Below are 15,332 nucleotides of genomic sequence, written 5' to 3' on the forward strand. Positions count from 1 at the left end.
TTCAACAGAAGTAGCTCATAAAGGTCAACGAAAAACATAGAAGACCCAGTGGATCAGTTCATTCTCTAATGAGTTATGCATATGTGAAAGTGTCTATTCCACCTGTCTGTTCATGGAGTCCAACAATCCACACGAAAGGTTGTTGCAGTTCCATAGAATCCTTTCACAGAGTCTAAGACAAGCATTTTTGGAATATTAGTCTTGTTTTGCCGTCTTGGGCTTCATCAGTAGTACAAACTCTAGGTAAAGCAAATAAATACAATATCGTAATCTCACACATTTTTATAGCAAAAATAATATAAAAACCGTCAGCAACCGTACATACCATATATGATATCACAGGACAGTGGATCTTATAGCATAGTAGCAGCTGCTGTTGTTGAAATCTACAATACAATGAATAGTATATATCATTTTTTCAAACGTACAGCTAGTTACGTCTTGTGTGTTTATTGATTAGGGATTGAGGACAGGCAGAGGACTTTTCTGCTTTGTGTCTGATCCTGCCCTTCTCTGCTTTCGCAGCCTGGAACGCAGCAAATCGGCACAGGACTCCAGAGCCCAGAAGGAGCACCAGCGTCTCCTGGAGGAAGCCGAGTCGCTCCAGGAGGAGAAAAGGGGGCTGGTGATGCAGCTGGAGGAAGCCCAGCGGCTGCTCCGAGACTCCCAGGACCAGATCCAGAAACAGGAAGCGCAGCTCCAGAGCCAGAGCGAGAAGCTGGCCGGCCTGCAGGACTCCTTCACGAAGTGCCTGGAGGAAGTGGACAGGCTGGCGGCCACGGCGAAAAGCCAAGAGGCCGACCTGCGAGAGAGCCGGCTGAGTCGGGAGCAGCTGGAGGCCGACCTGCGGGCATCCAAGGATCTGACGGACAGGCTTCACGCGGAGATGAGCGTCACGGACCAGAAGATCATCAGCCTGGTGGCCGCCAAGGAAGAGGCCGTTTCCTCCGCTGTGTCGGAGCTGCAGCGGCAGCACCAGGAGGAGCTGAAGGAGCTGGAGGCCAGGATCAGCCAGGCGGGAGAGGAGAGGGCAGCCTCGGAGGCCGAGAAGGTAAAAGTCCTGGAGAAGGTGGAGCAGCTGGGCAGGAAGCTGCAGAGCACCCAGGAGGAGAGCAAGCGCCACAAGGCCCAGCTGGACTCCTTCACCAAGTCCATGTCCTCCCTGCAGGATGACCGGGAGCGGGTCCTGGGCGACTACCGCCAGCTGGAGCAGCGGCACCTGGCGGCCATCCTGGAGAAGGACCAGCTGATCCAAGAGGCGGCGGCCGAGAACAACCGGCTGAAGGGGGAGCTGCGGAGCCTCCACAGCCGCGTGGATGACCTGCACGCCGAGAATGCCAAGCTGGACGCCGAGCTGGTGCGCTACCGCCAGGACCTGAACCAGCTGCTCTCCATCAAGGACAGCCAGCAGAAGCAGCTGCTGAAGACCCAGCTGGAGCGCATCCGGGCGCTGGAGGAACAGCTGCGGGAGTCTGAGCGCGCGGCGGAGGCCCTGCGGCTGGAGAAGCGCAGCTTGGGGGAGCAGGCAGAGCTGCTTGCGGCCTCCCTCTCCCGGGCGCAGAGCGAGGTGGCGGCCCTGCGTGAGGACGGGCCCCTGCTGGAGCTGCAGGCGCAGCTGCTGGGCAAGGGAGAGGAAGCGGAGGAGCTGAACGGGCAGCTCTTGCTCGCCCGGAGGCAGGCGGCGGAGCTGGAGGAGGAGCTGGCCCTGCTCCGGCAGACCACCAGCCGCAAGATGCAGGAGGCGGAAGCCCAGATGAAGGCGGAGCTCAAGAGCTTGCACCACAACGCCGGGCTGATGCGGAACGAGACGGAGACGGCAGAGGAGCGGGTGACCGAGCTGGCCAAAGACCTCCTCGAGATGGAACAGAACCTCCTGGCTGTCACAGAGGAGAACCAGGACCTGAAGGCCCAAGTCCAGTCCTTTGGGAAAGCCATGAGCTCGCTCCAGGACAGCTGGGACGAGTGCAACGAAGAGCTCCGCAGCGTGGAGAAGAAGTATTCGGCAGACTTGGAAGAGCAGCGGTTGCTGGTTCAGAGCCTCCAGGAGGAGAAGGCTCGGTTCCAGGAGGAGCAGAAGAGCCTTGCGGAGCAGCGAGACACCTTGGCCTCCGAACTGGCGGCCCTCCGGAAGTCGACGGAAGAGAAAGGTCTCCTGGCACGACTAGAGAACCTTGGCCACCAGCTCAAGGTCAAAGACGCCGAGGTGGTTCGCCTGGTCTCTGAGCTGGAGGGGGCCTCCGGTCAGGTCAAGTCCTTCTCCAAGGCCATGGCTAGCCTGCAGGGCGAGCGAGACCGACTGATGGGCGAGCTGGAGAAGGCCCGCAAAGTGGAGGAGGCCAAGCTGCAGTCTGCGAACGGCGGTTCTGTCAGCCTTGCCGAAGTGCCCAGCCTCAAGAAGGCCTTGTCTGCCCTGCAGGATGACCGGGACAGGCTGGTGAGTCCCTGGTTTTTGCCGCATGCTGCTCATTAACCCACCTTTCTCAAGGGTCTTCCTTGAAGCTGGGGATTCTCAGCGCATCCCGCTGTCTAGAGTAAAGGTAAAGGGACCCCTGACCATTAGGTCCAGTCGTGGCCAGCATGACGAAACCGCTTCTGGCGAACCAGAGCAGCGCACGGAAACGCCGTTTACCTTCCCGCTGGAGTGGTACCTATTTATCTACTTGTATTTTGTACTTTTGAACTGCTAGGTTGGCAGGAGCTGGGAATGAGCAATGGGAGCTCACCCCATTGTGGGGATTTGAACCGCCGACCTTCTGATCAGCAAGCCCTAGGCTCTGTGGTTTAGCCCACAGCGCCACCCACATCCTGCTGTCTAGAGTAGTGGATCCTAAAGTTTTTTGTTCCCCTTCTCCCTTGGTTCCGTAAACTCATCCCTAGTGCCACCCCCCCACCGTACCCTATAACATGCCTTATTCCGAATAGTGGTTTGCACCACCCACTAAGCAAAACAACAGAATAGAATTCAGAACAGTAACAGTTAATTGCACATTTATTATTATTTATGTCTTAACCTGTATATTCAGGTACTTTTATACCTTTGTTTAGAGTAGGTAATGTCTTGATAATATAAATGTTTTAAGTTTTTTGTATTAATCCAGCATATTTTCTTTTAATTGTTGAATGATTCTGTGTACATTGTGGCAGCCTTTGGCTATGTGCAATAAAACTGACTGACTGACTTTCCTTCTCTCCTGCCCAAGCTGGTGGAGCTGAAGAACCTCCAGCAGCAGTACCTGCAGGTTGGGGTGGACACAGCAGAGATTGCACGCCTGAAGGCCCAGGTGGAAGAGCAGAAGCAAGAGGTGGAACGTCTGAGGCAGGGCGGGGCCTCTTGGCAGATGGAGCTCCACCAGATCAGGTGAGTCCCTCCCTGTCACAGAGGTGGGGGGGGGGAAGCTTAACGCTGGAAGTTTCAGCACAGAGCAAAGAAACGCCGTCTCCAAGCAGTGCATTCTTAAACTACGGAACTCCCTGCCACTGGAGGCAGGGATGGCCACCAACCTGGTGTTGGGATGTGTCCGGAGAGACGGGGGCATTTGGCAGGCCCCCAGCTGGCTCCAGCCACTGGCCAGCAGCCGGGCGAACTCCGGAACAGCATCAATCAGCGACTTGAGCCTCCAATACAGTGGTGCATCGCAAGACGAAAATAATCCATTCCGTGAGTCTCTTCGTCTAGCGTTTTTTTCGTCTTGCGAAGCATCCCTATTAGCGGCTTAGTGGATTAGCGCTATTAGCGGCTTAGCGGCTTAGAAAAAGGGGGGGGGAGGGAAAAGACTCGCAAGACGTTTTCATCTTGCGAAGCAAGCCCATAGGGAAATTCGTCTTGCGAAGCGCCTCGAAAAACGGAAAACCCTTTCGTCTAGCGGGTTTTTCGTCTTGCGAGGGGCATTCGTCTTGCGGGGCACCACTGTACATTCAGAAGCTGAGCACACTCATCAGCAGAGTGAATAAATCTTCACAACGGAAGTGGCGGACAGAGACATGTGTAAGCATTATTTACAGGCGTTTATTCAGCATAGTCCAGGAACAAAGGAAAAAAACATGTCTGCTTCCCTTCATGTCAAACAAAAGAGCAATATAGCAAAAGCAATATACAACGGAAATTCCCAGCAGACTGTGCTGGAATTAAGCAGGCATGTGACACACAAGAGTCATGCCTGTTCCTTTTAAGGTGGAATGGAACTATATCCCAACATCCTCCCCCTTTCCATGTAATTTGTAGTACCCTGTGTTTCAACCCAATTGCAACCTCTCTACATAAAAACCTTAAGTTGTTTTCTGTTAACAACCGCAGACAACAGATCTGCAGGAATTTCATTTCCTGGCATGTAGGACACCTGAAGGAGTCCTTTCTGAATACACTCTCTTGCACAATGTAACGAGGTATAAAGCTCGGGTGCTGCCACGCTAAATGCCAGTTTCTTACAAAAGCAGAATGGGTATGATGTGGCCCTTTTCCTTTTTATTTGTTCTGACTTTGGTCAAAATTGCACCCCGTGCTTCTCTCAGGTTGGTGCAGCAGGGGTTGCCATTATCCTCACAGCTGCCTTTGACTCGCGATCAAGCAGCGAGTTTCGCGGCTGGCCAACGATTTGAACTCGGGCCCCTTCAGATCCAACCCCAACCTTCCACACCGGCTGCTGCGCACATTCATTTCTCTAGCAAATCTCCTCTGTCTGGAGCCTGGCCTTGGGGCGCCCTCCTTGACAGTTCCCCAGAGCTCTCTTGACTTTCGTGCAACGACCGCTGTGCCCAAACTCATCACAGCCTCACCAGGAAGCACCATGTGAGCTTTGGTGGGCAGGTCGCCCTTTCCCCCCCACCCCACCATGTGCCGCCTCTGCAGTTCCTCTCTTGTGACGTCTTGCAGGGAGGAGAAGGCATCTTGGAAGCTGGAGGCCCCATCGGCCACGGGGCAGGAGCAGAGTTCCTTGCGGAGAGCAGTGCAGGAGGGAGAGAGACCTGGTGCACGAATCGTGGTGGAAGAGGAGCAGCGCCAGAGACAGGTGAGGCTGGGGGTGGTGTGGTGGGTGGGACGACGTTGCAACGGGGGCCCTTTGCCCAGGCCTTTTCCCAAACTGAGGTTACAAGAACATCAGGAAAAGCTTTCTTGAGAGTTGTTAGACAATCCTTCCTTGGAGGTTTATAAGCAGAGGTCGAATGACCACCTGTCATGTATGATCTAGTGGAGATTCCTGCATTTCAGGGGGTTGGTCCCTTCCAACATGACTATTTAATAACAACAACAACAACAACAACAACAACAACAACAACAACAACAACAACAACAACATTTTATTTATACCCTGCCTATCTGGCTGGGTTTCCCCAGCCACTCCGGGCAGCTCCCAATAGAATATTAAAAACACGATCAAACATTAAAAACTTCCCTAAACAGGGCTGCCTTCAGATGTCTTCTAAAATTCGGATAGTGGTTCCTTGACATCTGATGTGAGGGCGTTCCTCAGTGTGGGTGCCACCACCGAGAAGACCCTCTACCTGGTTTTTATGCTTCCATGCCATCCTGTTTCTTTCTTTTTAAAAAGATTTTATTGAAGTAAATCAAACAAACAGGCAATAACCACACAAGGGTTACATTTGAGGGGTCCACATGCAAAGGCAAAACAAGGAAGACCCTCAAATGCTCCCCAACCTCTGCTTGATTCTTCCTGCCTGTCTGGAGTGGGCTTTGCCTACTGGCCCTATAGGGAGGTTGTGAAAGTCCCGGGGCCCTCGTACGACCTTCCCGGAGCCTGGTAAGCCCTTCGGGTCCCTTCCAACACTCCACTTCCGTCATTTCTGTACATCTAGGTCTTGGCCTAGGGACGTGGGTGGCGCTGTGGGTTAAACCACTGAGCCTAGGGCTTGCTGATCAGAAGGTCAGCGGTTTGAATCCCCACAACAGAGGGTGAGCTCCCATTGCTCGGTCTCTGCTCCTGCCAACCTAGCAGTTCGAAAGCATGTCAGAGTGCAAGTAGATAAATAGGTACCACTCCGGTGGGAAGGTAAACAGCGTTTCTGTGCGCTGCTCTGGTTCGCCAGAAGCGGCTTAGTCATGCTGGCCACATGACCCAGAAGCTGTACGCCGGCTCCCTCGGCCAATAAAGCAAGATGAGCGCCGCAACCCCAGAGTTGGCCACGACTGGACCTAATGGTCAGGGGTCCCTTCACCTTTACCTAGGTTTTGGCCAGGCTCTTGGGAGGCCCTGGCCCTTGGCTGTGCAGTTCCCCCAGGCCCAGCTGAGTGGCTGTGCACCGAGGGCTCAGGTGTTTGTCTCCCTGCAGGCTGCCCCAGGAGTCACTGGTTCCAGCAAGACTTTGCAGGGAGCTGTGTCTGGTCAAGAGGCTGATACCAACAGCCTCCAGGCCCAGCTGAGCAGCACTTTGAAGGAGCTGCACCAAAAAGAATTGCGGGTCCAGCAGCTGAACAGCAAGGTAGGAGGGAGGGCAAGGGGAGGGCAAGGGTCGGTGGGTGGGCTCCTCAGAATGTGCATATTATGCATCAGTGACGGTGAGGGACTTGTCTGTTGTTCAAAGTGGATCGTCTCCAGTTCTTGTGCTTTCCCTCTCCTCGCAGTGACCACCTCTGCTCTCCCTGTGTCAAATGTGCTGCTTCCTCACAGAGGATTAAAGCCCTCCAGTTTGCTTCCACAGACAGGATGGCCAGAAACTGACAGAATAGAATAGAATAGAATAGAATAGAATAGAATAGAATAGAATAGAATAGAATAGAATAGAATACAATACAATACAATACAATACAATACAATACAATACAATACAATACAATACAATACAATACAATACAATACAATACAATACAATACAATACAATTTATTATTTATACCCCACCCATCTGGCTGGATTTCCTCAGCCACTCAGGGCGGCTTCCAACAGAGTATTAAAATACAGTGGTCTGTTAAACATTAAAAGCTTCCCTAAACAGGGCTGCCTTCAGATGTCTTCTAAAAGTCTGGTAGTTGTTCATCTCTTTGACATCTGGTGGGAGGGTGTTCCACAAGGCGGGTGCCACCACCGAGAAGGTCCTCTGTCTGGTTCCCTGTAACTTGGCTTCCCACAGTGAGGGAGCCACCAGAAGACCCTTGGCACTGGACCTCAGTGTCCTGGCTGAACGATGGGGGTGGAGACGCTCCTTCAGGTCTACTGGCATAGCTGTCAACCTTCCTGTTTTTTTTGCGGGAAATTCCCTTATTCCAGCGCCGTTTCCCGCTGCTTCCCGCTGCTATCCCAGATAGTTAGATATCCTGTAGACTGTCCCTGGGACAGGTGAGGCTGCTGATACCTTATTTTCAAATCTGAAAGTTGACAGCTATGTCTACTGGACTGAGGACCTTTAGGGCTTTAAAGCACCAACACTTTGAATTGTGCTCAGAAACATCCTTGGAGAAATGATGGTCAGCTGAGGAAGACATCTCAGCCCCTCTCTCCAGCTCTCTCAGGTCTTCGAGGAGAAGAACTCACTCTCTCTCCAGCTGCGGGGGAGCAGCCGCAACCTGCGCGAGAGCCACCAGCGCTACAACGAGGTCCTTGCCCGCTGCGAGGCCCTGGAGAATCAGCTGCGGGAGCTCCAGACCCCAGTGAAGGACTCGGTAAGGCTGAGACTCGCTGGGCTGCAGAGGCCGACTGAAACCGTGCCATTCTCAGCCTACGTGCAAATTCTGGTCCCCTCTCTCGGTTACATCTCCCTATCAGAGCACGTTTGTTTGCTTCAGGCCTGTAAGCCTGGCTGCCTCTGTCATGCAAGAATTGACTGAAACCTGGCCATGGTGGGGCGGCACTCTTGTGGCCTGTTCCGATCTGGCCCATGCCTTAATGTGTGCTTTCTGCCCTGCCCAGGGCTCCCTCCCAACAGACGCTGCTCCTGGAGCCCCCCAGGAAAGAAGTGAACACCCCAGGGAGAGCTACACGCCCGAGCTGCAGGAACTGCAGATGAGGTGAGTGCCAATTTTGGAGCCGGGAGGTGGTGGTTGCTCACAACGACCCTGTGAGGTAGGTTAGGCTGAGAGCGGCAACAACTGCTGCCCCCAACACCCAAGGAGCTTCGTGGTGGAGCAGGGATTCAAATCCTGGTCTCTCGGGCCCTAGTCCAGCTCTAACCACTGTGCCGCATGGCATAGGCCGTGCAGCTGTGATCAGGGAGAGCCTTGCTCCTCACCGCCCTTGTCTTTGCTGCAGGCTCTCGGAGGCCAGGCAGCAGCAGAGCAGTGCCAGGCAGGGCCTCTTGCACCTGGAGGAGCTGCTGCAGGAGGAGCGGGACCAGCGCCTGGCCGCCGAGGAGGCCTTTGCCGCAGCCCAGGATCACATCCGCAGGTGAGTCACGGGCCTGGCTCCGGCTTCAGTGACCAGGTTGTGTGTGTGTGTGTGTGTGTGTCTATATATATACAGTGGTGCCCCGCAAGACGAATGCCTCGCAAGACGGAAAACTCGCTAGACGAAAGAGTTTTCTGTTTTGGAGGTGCTTCGCAAAACGAATTTCCTATGGGCTTGCTTCGCAAGACGAAAATGTCTTGCGAGTTCCTGCGGGGTTTTTTTCCCTTCCCCCCCCTCCTTTTTCTAAGCCACTAAGCCGCTAAGCTGCTAATAGCGCTAATCCGCTAAGCTGTCAATGGGCTTGCTTCGCAAGACAAAAAAACCGCTAGACGAAGAGACTAGCGGAACGGATTATTTTCGTCTTGCGGGGCACCACTGTGTGTGTGTGTGTATATATATATATATATATATATATACACACACACACACACACACAACACACACACACACACACACACACACATATATGCATACATATACAGTGCACGCTGGGGTTGTGAACATGTTTCGTGTGGGATGCACGTTCACAACCCGCAGCGGCGTCTCGGCACACGTGTGGGTTGCGGTTCGGCACTTCTGCGCATGCACAAAGCACGATTTAGCCCTTCTGCGCATGCGCAACTGCCAAAACCCGGAGGTAACCCATTCCAGTACTTCTGGGTTTTGGTGGGTCCGTAACCCGAAAAAACGCAACCTTTAGCATCTGTAACCCAAGGTATGACGTGTGTGTGTGTGTGTGTGTGCGTGTGCGTGTGTTTGTGTATACATATACATATACATACATACTATATTTTTCCATGTATAAGATGCCCCCATGTATTAGACGGCCCCTATTTTGGGGGACTAAATTTAAAGAAAATGAGGGGAGATGGCCCAAAGTTGTTGCCCTTTTTAAAGGGGGAATTGCATGCTGGTGGGAAGTTCCCTAGAGCTCGGGCCGCTAACCAGCTGGCTGGTGGTGTACAGCTTCCTCCCCACACTACTGTCCGTGTATAGGATGACCCCAGTTTTTTGACACTGTTTTTGAGTTAAAAATACACAGAAAAATATGGTAATCTCTGACACTCTCATGTTCGGGCATCCCAGTGGGCACTGAGCTGCATTGGGCAAAAGATTCCTGCATTTGAAGGGGTTTCATTACATGGCCCTCCTGGTCCCTTCCAAATCTGGATCAGGCCAGCAGCCCATCTGTTCCAGCATCCTGTCCTCACACTGGCCAGCCAGATGCAAACAGGATCTGAACACAAGAGCAGCTCCCCCTACTGAGGATTCCAGCAACCCGGATCCAGGAGCGTTGCTGCTTCCAGCGTGACTTGGAAGAGGCCAGTCGAAGCGGCCTTCCAGAAGGGCTTCCGCAACCCATGATAGGGGCCAGGGCTGACTGATCCACAGTTGGTTGATCAAATGTAAAACACTTAATTATAAAAGCAGCATAAAATATAGCATAAAAACATGAGTAACAATAAAATTCAAAAATCAATTTAGGGGAAATAAGTATTAACTAATTCCCAGGACTGCCTGGCTGAATTGGTCCTCCTTGGGCCAGCGAGGAGGCCAGGGGAGAATTAGCTGTGGGGTCTCAGAGCGAGTGAACTTCATAAAAGGGGAGGGGGAAGGAAGAGAAGGGAAATAAAAGATAAGGCTAAGTTCAAGTGGAAAGCCAGGTGGAATAGCTCTGTCTTACAGGCCCAACGGAAGGAGGTTAAATCCTGCAGGGCCCTGCTCTCATGGGACAGAGCAGTCCACCACGTCAGAGCCATCACTGAGAAGGCCCTGGCCCTCGTGGAGGATAGTCTGTCTTCCTTAGGGCCCGGGACCTCTAAACTATGGTTATTCATGGACCTTAAGGTCCTCTGCGGGGCAGACCAAGAGAGGCGGTCCCGTAGTTGGGGGCAGGGCGGGGGCTGTGTGCAATTTTGGAGGCCACATTCACGGCTGAAGTAGCCCCAAGGAGTTGGCTCCTTTGGACTGAAAGAAGGTTAGCCACCCTTGGTCTGAGGGGTATAGCTGCTTGTTCAAGCATCTTGGCTGCCCATGCGCTGGCCTGCTGCCTGTTAACCATGGGGCACTAATCCACATCTCTCTCTCTCTCTCTCTCTCTCTCTCTCTCTCTCTCTCTCCTCCCCCCCAACCCTTGCAGGTTAGAATCGAGTGAGTGGGCCCACTCTTTGGACACCAGCATTGAAATACCCACCAGCCCTGAGCACGCCCTGCTTGTAGGTCCCACAGACACCTCTTACAGCAAGGTAAGGCTCTTCCCAGCAGGTGAGGGCACACCTGTCCTACAAGGGAGCCTCAGCTTCATCCTCTCCCTCCACCCCAGCCAGAGTGGCAAGCCATCAGTGGGCATCTTTAAGGCCAAGTCTGTCCACAATCCGCCTGGGTCATTTGAGCCTGAGAGCGGCCTTTCAACAGGCTGCCTTTCCAGTTACAAACAGCATCTTCTGGTTCTCCTGCTGCAGCAGACATCGCGTTACTGTTCGTTTATATGCTGCCTTTCAGCCGAAAAGCCTCCCGTCAAGAAATAAATGCATGCAATTACAGAATAATGCACACAATACAAGTTCAACAGTAGTAAAACACGTCTGTGAATCTACCAAAAGATGATGATGAATGTTCCCTACAAAAATGTTAAGACAAGAAGTGGCATCTTCGCTTTGTAAGGGTCCCATGCATCTGGGATAAGGCAAGGCAGGTGGGAAAACATTCCCACGATGGCTTCAGCAGACTCTCCCCTGTAGCAATATACCTTGGAAGTCGAAGGGAATTGTTAGGAGTCATTCTGCAAAGAAACAGAAAAGATGATTGTGACTTTAAGAACCTTTTCTGGGAGTTCTGGGTGTGGTTTTCTAGGCTGATTAGGTACAGCTGGTGATGAGTACAAAAGGAGGAGAAATTGCAGTTTGAATTTTGCCTGCAGAGAGAACCCCCCCCCCCAACAGGAAAACATTCCTGAAGTCCGTTCGACTTCCAAAACATTTGGAAACCAAAGTGCGTCTTCCGATTGGCTGCAGGAAGCTCCTGCAGCCAGTCAGAAGCCCCATTCGGATGTTCGGCTTCCGAAAATAGTTCGCAAACTGGAACACTCACTTCCAGGTTTGCGGCGTTCGGGAGCCAAAGCGTTCGAGAACCAAGGTACAACTGTATAGCCTCCTGCAAAAGTCAATGCGCTTTGCTTCTGGAACCCCTAGATGGGCCCATGTTGCAGTCCTAGGCACCTGCCTCTCCTGTCGCCCTTCGCGATGGGACTTGCCTTGAGTTGAAGCCCCCCCTGCTGTAGACTTGCCTCGTAACCTCTCTTCCCTCCTTGCTTTCTCCCCAGACTCGAGGGGGCGTGGGTCTGCGGCGCATCCTGCACTCGCTCTTCTGTTCCCGCCGGCGCCTGCCCCTCCTGGCAACTCTCTACCTCCTCACGGTCCACGTGCTCCTCCTCCTCTGCTTCACGGGCCACTTGTGAGAACAGCCCCCCGGAGCGGGGTGGGGCACGTGAGTTGTCTGGGTTGCTGCTGAGCCCCCGTCCTTGGAGGACCCTGCCTTGCTGTCGACAGATGAGAAGGCTGATTTGGGAGACTCTGGCACCTTGGAGACTCTGGCTGGAGGCCGCAGGGAGTGTTGCAGAGCGCTCAGGGTGACCCCCAGCCCGCGGAAGGGCAGGGCCAGCGGCCCTTGACTGGGCCACGCGTTGGTTTTGTTCGTGTTCTTTGAGGGAAGTGTTGGGGGGTGGCGGCGTTTACACGGTTCACTTTTGCACACTGAATTCGGGGTGAAGTCGCTTCGCGTTTAACCTGGCGCCTTCCAGATCTGTTTTAGACTATGATTCTCACCAGCCCTCAGCAATGGAGGGGCTGAGACTTTGAAACATCTGGGGGGCACCAGGTTTCCAAAGTTCATTTGGGAGGGGAATATAAGCAGAGGTTGTGCATAAGGTTTCCCCCCCCATTTTTAACAATGCTGCATTGGTTGTAATCTACAGGCGAAGGGAAGTCTGTCTGTGGAATTGCAGCCCAACGAGGGCCAGACCCGCTTTCTGTGCTGATTCCGCAGGTATTGGCAGAGCCTGATTCTGGGGAAGGGACCAAGGGGAACTCGATCAACTTCCAGCTTGCCTTTTCTCTCTTTTATTTCTTCGTGCTCTGTGATTTTGGCACGGGGGGGCTGGAAAGGTGGCATCGAAAGGGACAGAAGCCCCAGGCGTAAATCTCTTTATCAGCTGCTCCACACCCAACAGAGGCAAAGAGAAGGGGGTGGAATGGCTTCATGCTCACCAGTGAAGATAAATCAACTTGTCTGTGGCCACCGAGCCCGTTTCCTACACCATGCAGAGGAGAGGAAATCAGGGTAGATGTGGGGGAGCAGAGTTATGAAACCCACCCCACAGCTTCCCGTTGGAGTGGGGCAGGATGTTGTAGCCCTGCTTGGTGGGGTGTTTTAACTGTTTCCATCGTGCACAGACATTTTGGGATAGCTCTTCCCTTGCAGTTCAGGAGGCTGCTGGAAGCATGCTCTGTGGACCTCGAGCTGAGGCCCTGCCAGCCGTTTTTTTGGGGTGCTCCCAGCGTGTGGTGTGTAGACTTCCCTTGTCTCTCTTCCTTTCAAATCCAGTGTTCTGATCCTCTTGGAATCCCATCCTTGTGCAATAAAGATTATTTTTTCGAGCGAGTCGTGTGAATGCTGTGATTTGGTCGGACTCTGTCCACTGTGGTTCTCGCATTTGACTCTGACACCCCTTTATTATAACTTTTCAACAGCAAGATTGGATGCACTCCAGAATTTGGCAGCTGAAGAGCAACAAAGATAAATTAGAAGTAATTTCATTGCAATACTTAATGTGAAATATACTATTGGCTCTAAATGCAAACATGGAAGCACATAAAATTTTTTGGGTGCGCTAATATTAGAGAAAATGGGAATGTTGGGAAGAGCTGTTTTAGCTGAGCTTTCTAAGAATTTCAGGAGAATAATAATAATAATAATAATAATTTATTTCATTTATACTCTGCCCTCCCCAGCCAAGACTGGGCTCAGGGCAGCTAACACCAAATATAAAAGCAATTGATTGAAATACATCTTTAAAAAACAAGATTAAAATACAACATTAAAACATTAAAATGCAACCTCATTTCAGTAGAAACTCAATCAAAAACTCAATCAAAAACCCTGCGGACAGAAGCGTAAAGGGTATCAGAAGGCGAAACTAGGCACATCTCTAATGCGTTTGCTACATTTTATGAAAACATGCATATCACGTAACCTGTGGAACTCCCTGCCACAGGAGGCAATGGCAACTACCAACCTAGATGGCTTTAGAAGAGAATTGGAGAAATTCAACGGCTTCTTGCCATGATGGCTGTGCTGTGTGCACTGTGCTGTGTTCACTTGGAGGCAGGAATGCTTCTGAAAGCTAGTTGCTGGAAACCCCAGGAGAGGTGAGGGGTCTTGTGTTTGAATCATGATTGCGGGCTTCCCCCAATGCATACCCTCCAATAGGCCCTAGAAGAAAACCAGGATGTGCATCTTTTGGGGCCGCGATCTCTCAGGAGCCAGGGGACTTGCGAGAGAGCACAGCCCCCCCCCCGAAAACGGGATGTCCCACTTCAGTTGGGACAGCTGAGGGGTATGATAATGGGCATCTGGTAGACCACCGTGAGAACAAGATACTGGAATAGATGGCTAATTGGCCTGATTCAGCAGACTCTTGCGTTCCTATTTACAATCCTAACACTCGAGGGGGTCTGAAGATCTTTCTGGTGTTGAGGGCATTTCAGGTATTCTACATTGTGTGAGGAACTGTTCTCTTGGGTGTATTGCCATTCAGTTTTGCTGAGCTTTAACATGGGAAGAGGATGGGGAAACAACAACAATATTCAGTTACAGGTAGGTAGCCGTGTTGGTCTGCCATAGTCAAAACTTCTTCGTATCTGAAGAAGTGTGCATGCACACGAAAGCTCATACCTAGAACTAACTTAGTTGATCTTTAAGGTGCTACTGAAAGGAATTTTTTTTCTTTTATTTTGTTTTAACAACAATATTGTTATTGCTATTATTTACACTCCATCTGTCTGGCTGGGTTTCCCCAGCCACTCTGGGAGGCTCCCAACCAAATATTAAAAACACAATACAGTATTAAACATTAAAAACTTCCCTAAACAGGACTGCCTTCAGATGTCTTCCAAAAGTAAAATAGTTCTTTATCTCCTTGACATCTGATGGGAGGGCGTTGATGATGATGATGATGATGATGATGATGATAATATATTATTTATATCCCGCTCATCTGGCTAGGTTTCCCCAACCACTCTGGGCGGCTTACAACAAAGTATTAAAACACAGTGGTCTGTTAAACATTAAAAGCTTCCCTAAACAGGGCTGCCTTCAGATGTCTTCTAAAAGTCTGATAGTTTTTCTCTTTGACATCTGGTGGGAGGGCGTTCCACAGGGCGGGTGCCACTACTGAGAAGGCCCTTTGCCTGGTTCCCTGTAGCTTTGCTTCTCGCAGTGAGGGAACCGCCAGAAGGTCCTTGGATCTGGACCTCAGTGTCTGGGCAGAACGATGGAGGTGGAGGTGCTCCTTCAGGTATACTGGGCCGAGGCCATTTAGGGCTTTCAAGGTCAGCACCAATACTTTTAAATTGTGCTCGGAAACGTACTGGGAGCCAATGTAGGTCTTTCAAGACTGGTGTGTGGTCTCAGCGGCCGCTCCCAGTCACCACAGGATAGGCGCCACCACCGAAAAGGCCCTCTGCCTGGTTCCCTGTAACCTCACTTCTCGCAGGGAGGGAACCACCAGAAGGCCCTCGGAGCTGGACCTCAGTGTCCGGGCTGAATGATGGGGGAAAACCCACCCTCTCCGCTCTGCGTGATCTAAAAGCCTCGCGTTCAGAAGCCTTTCCTTCTATGGAAAGCAACAAGGCGCTTGCTTCCTCTCTGCACCCAGGGCTTGTGTTCGTGTGTGCGATGCAGCCCTGCTGGGGGTGGCTCTGCTGTGAAGCTTCTTCCTCCT

At 52.0% G+C, this 15,332-nt stretch overlaps 1 protein-coding gene across 3 annotated transcripts in view; it reads left to right on the forward strand.

Annotated features, from left to right (window-relative positions):
• Positions 1-15,332, forward strand: part of GOLGB1 (golgin B1) — a 76,127-nt gene that overhangs the window by 27,118 nt on the left and 33,677 nt on the right. For 2 of the 3 annotated variants that reach the window (XM_079992077.1, XM_079992078.1), the window contains exons 15-23: positions 526-2,434; positions 3,201-3,358; positions 4,871-5,006; positions 6,286-6,435; positions 7,453-7,611; positions 7,859-7,956; positions 8,198-8,332; positions 10,473-10,578; positions 11,655-12,987. In XM_079992077.1, the coding sequence (XP_079848203.1) occupies positions 526-2,434; positions 3,201-3,358; positions 4,871-5,006; positions 6,286-6,435; positions 7,453-7,611; positions 7,859-7,956; positions 8,198-8,332; positions 10,473-10,578; positions 11,655-11,789 (2,986 nt within the window). In that variant the 3' untranslated portion in view covers positions 11,790-12,987. Of the gene's footprint in view, positions 1-525; positions 2,435-3,200; positions 3,359-4,870; positions 5,007-6,285; positions 6,436-7,452; positions 7,612-7,858; positions 7,957-8,197; positions 8,333-10,472; positions 10,579-11,654; positions 12,988-15,332 lie in introns of those variants that run through there. The other variant, XM_079992079.1, reaches the window with a different exon arrangement.

The sequence above is a fragment of the Podarcis cretensis genome (genome assembly GCF_951804945.1).
Source record: "Podarcis cretensis genome assembly, chromosome: 10".
Lineage (NCBI taxonomy): Eukaryota > Metazoa > Chordata > Lepidosauria > Squamata > Lacertidae > Podarcis > Podarcis cretensis.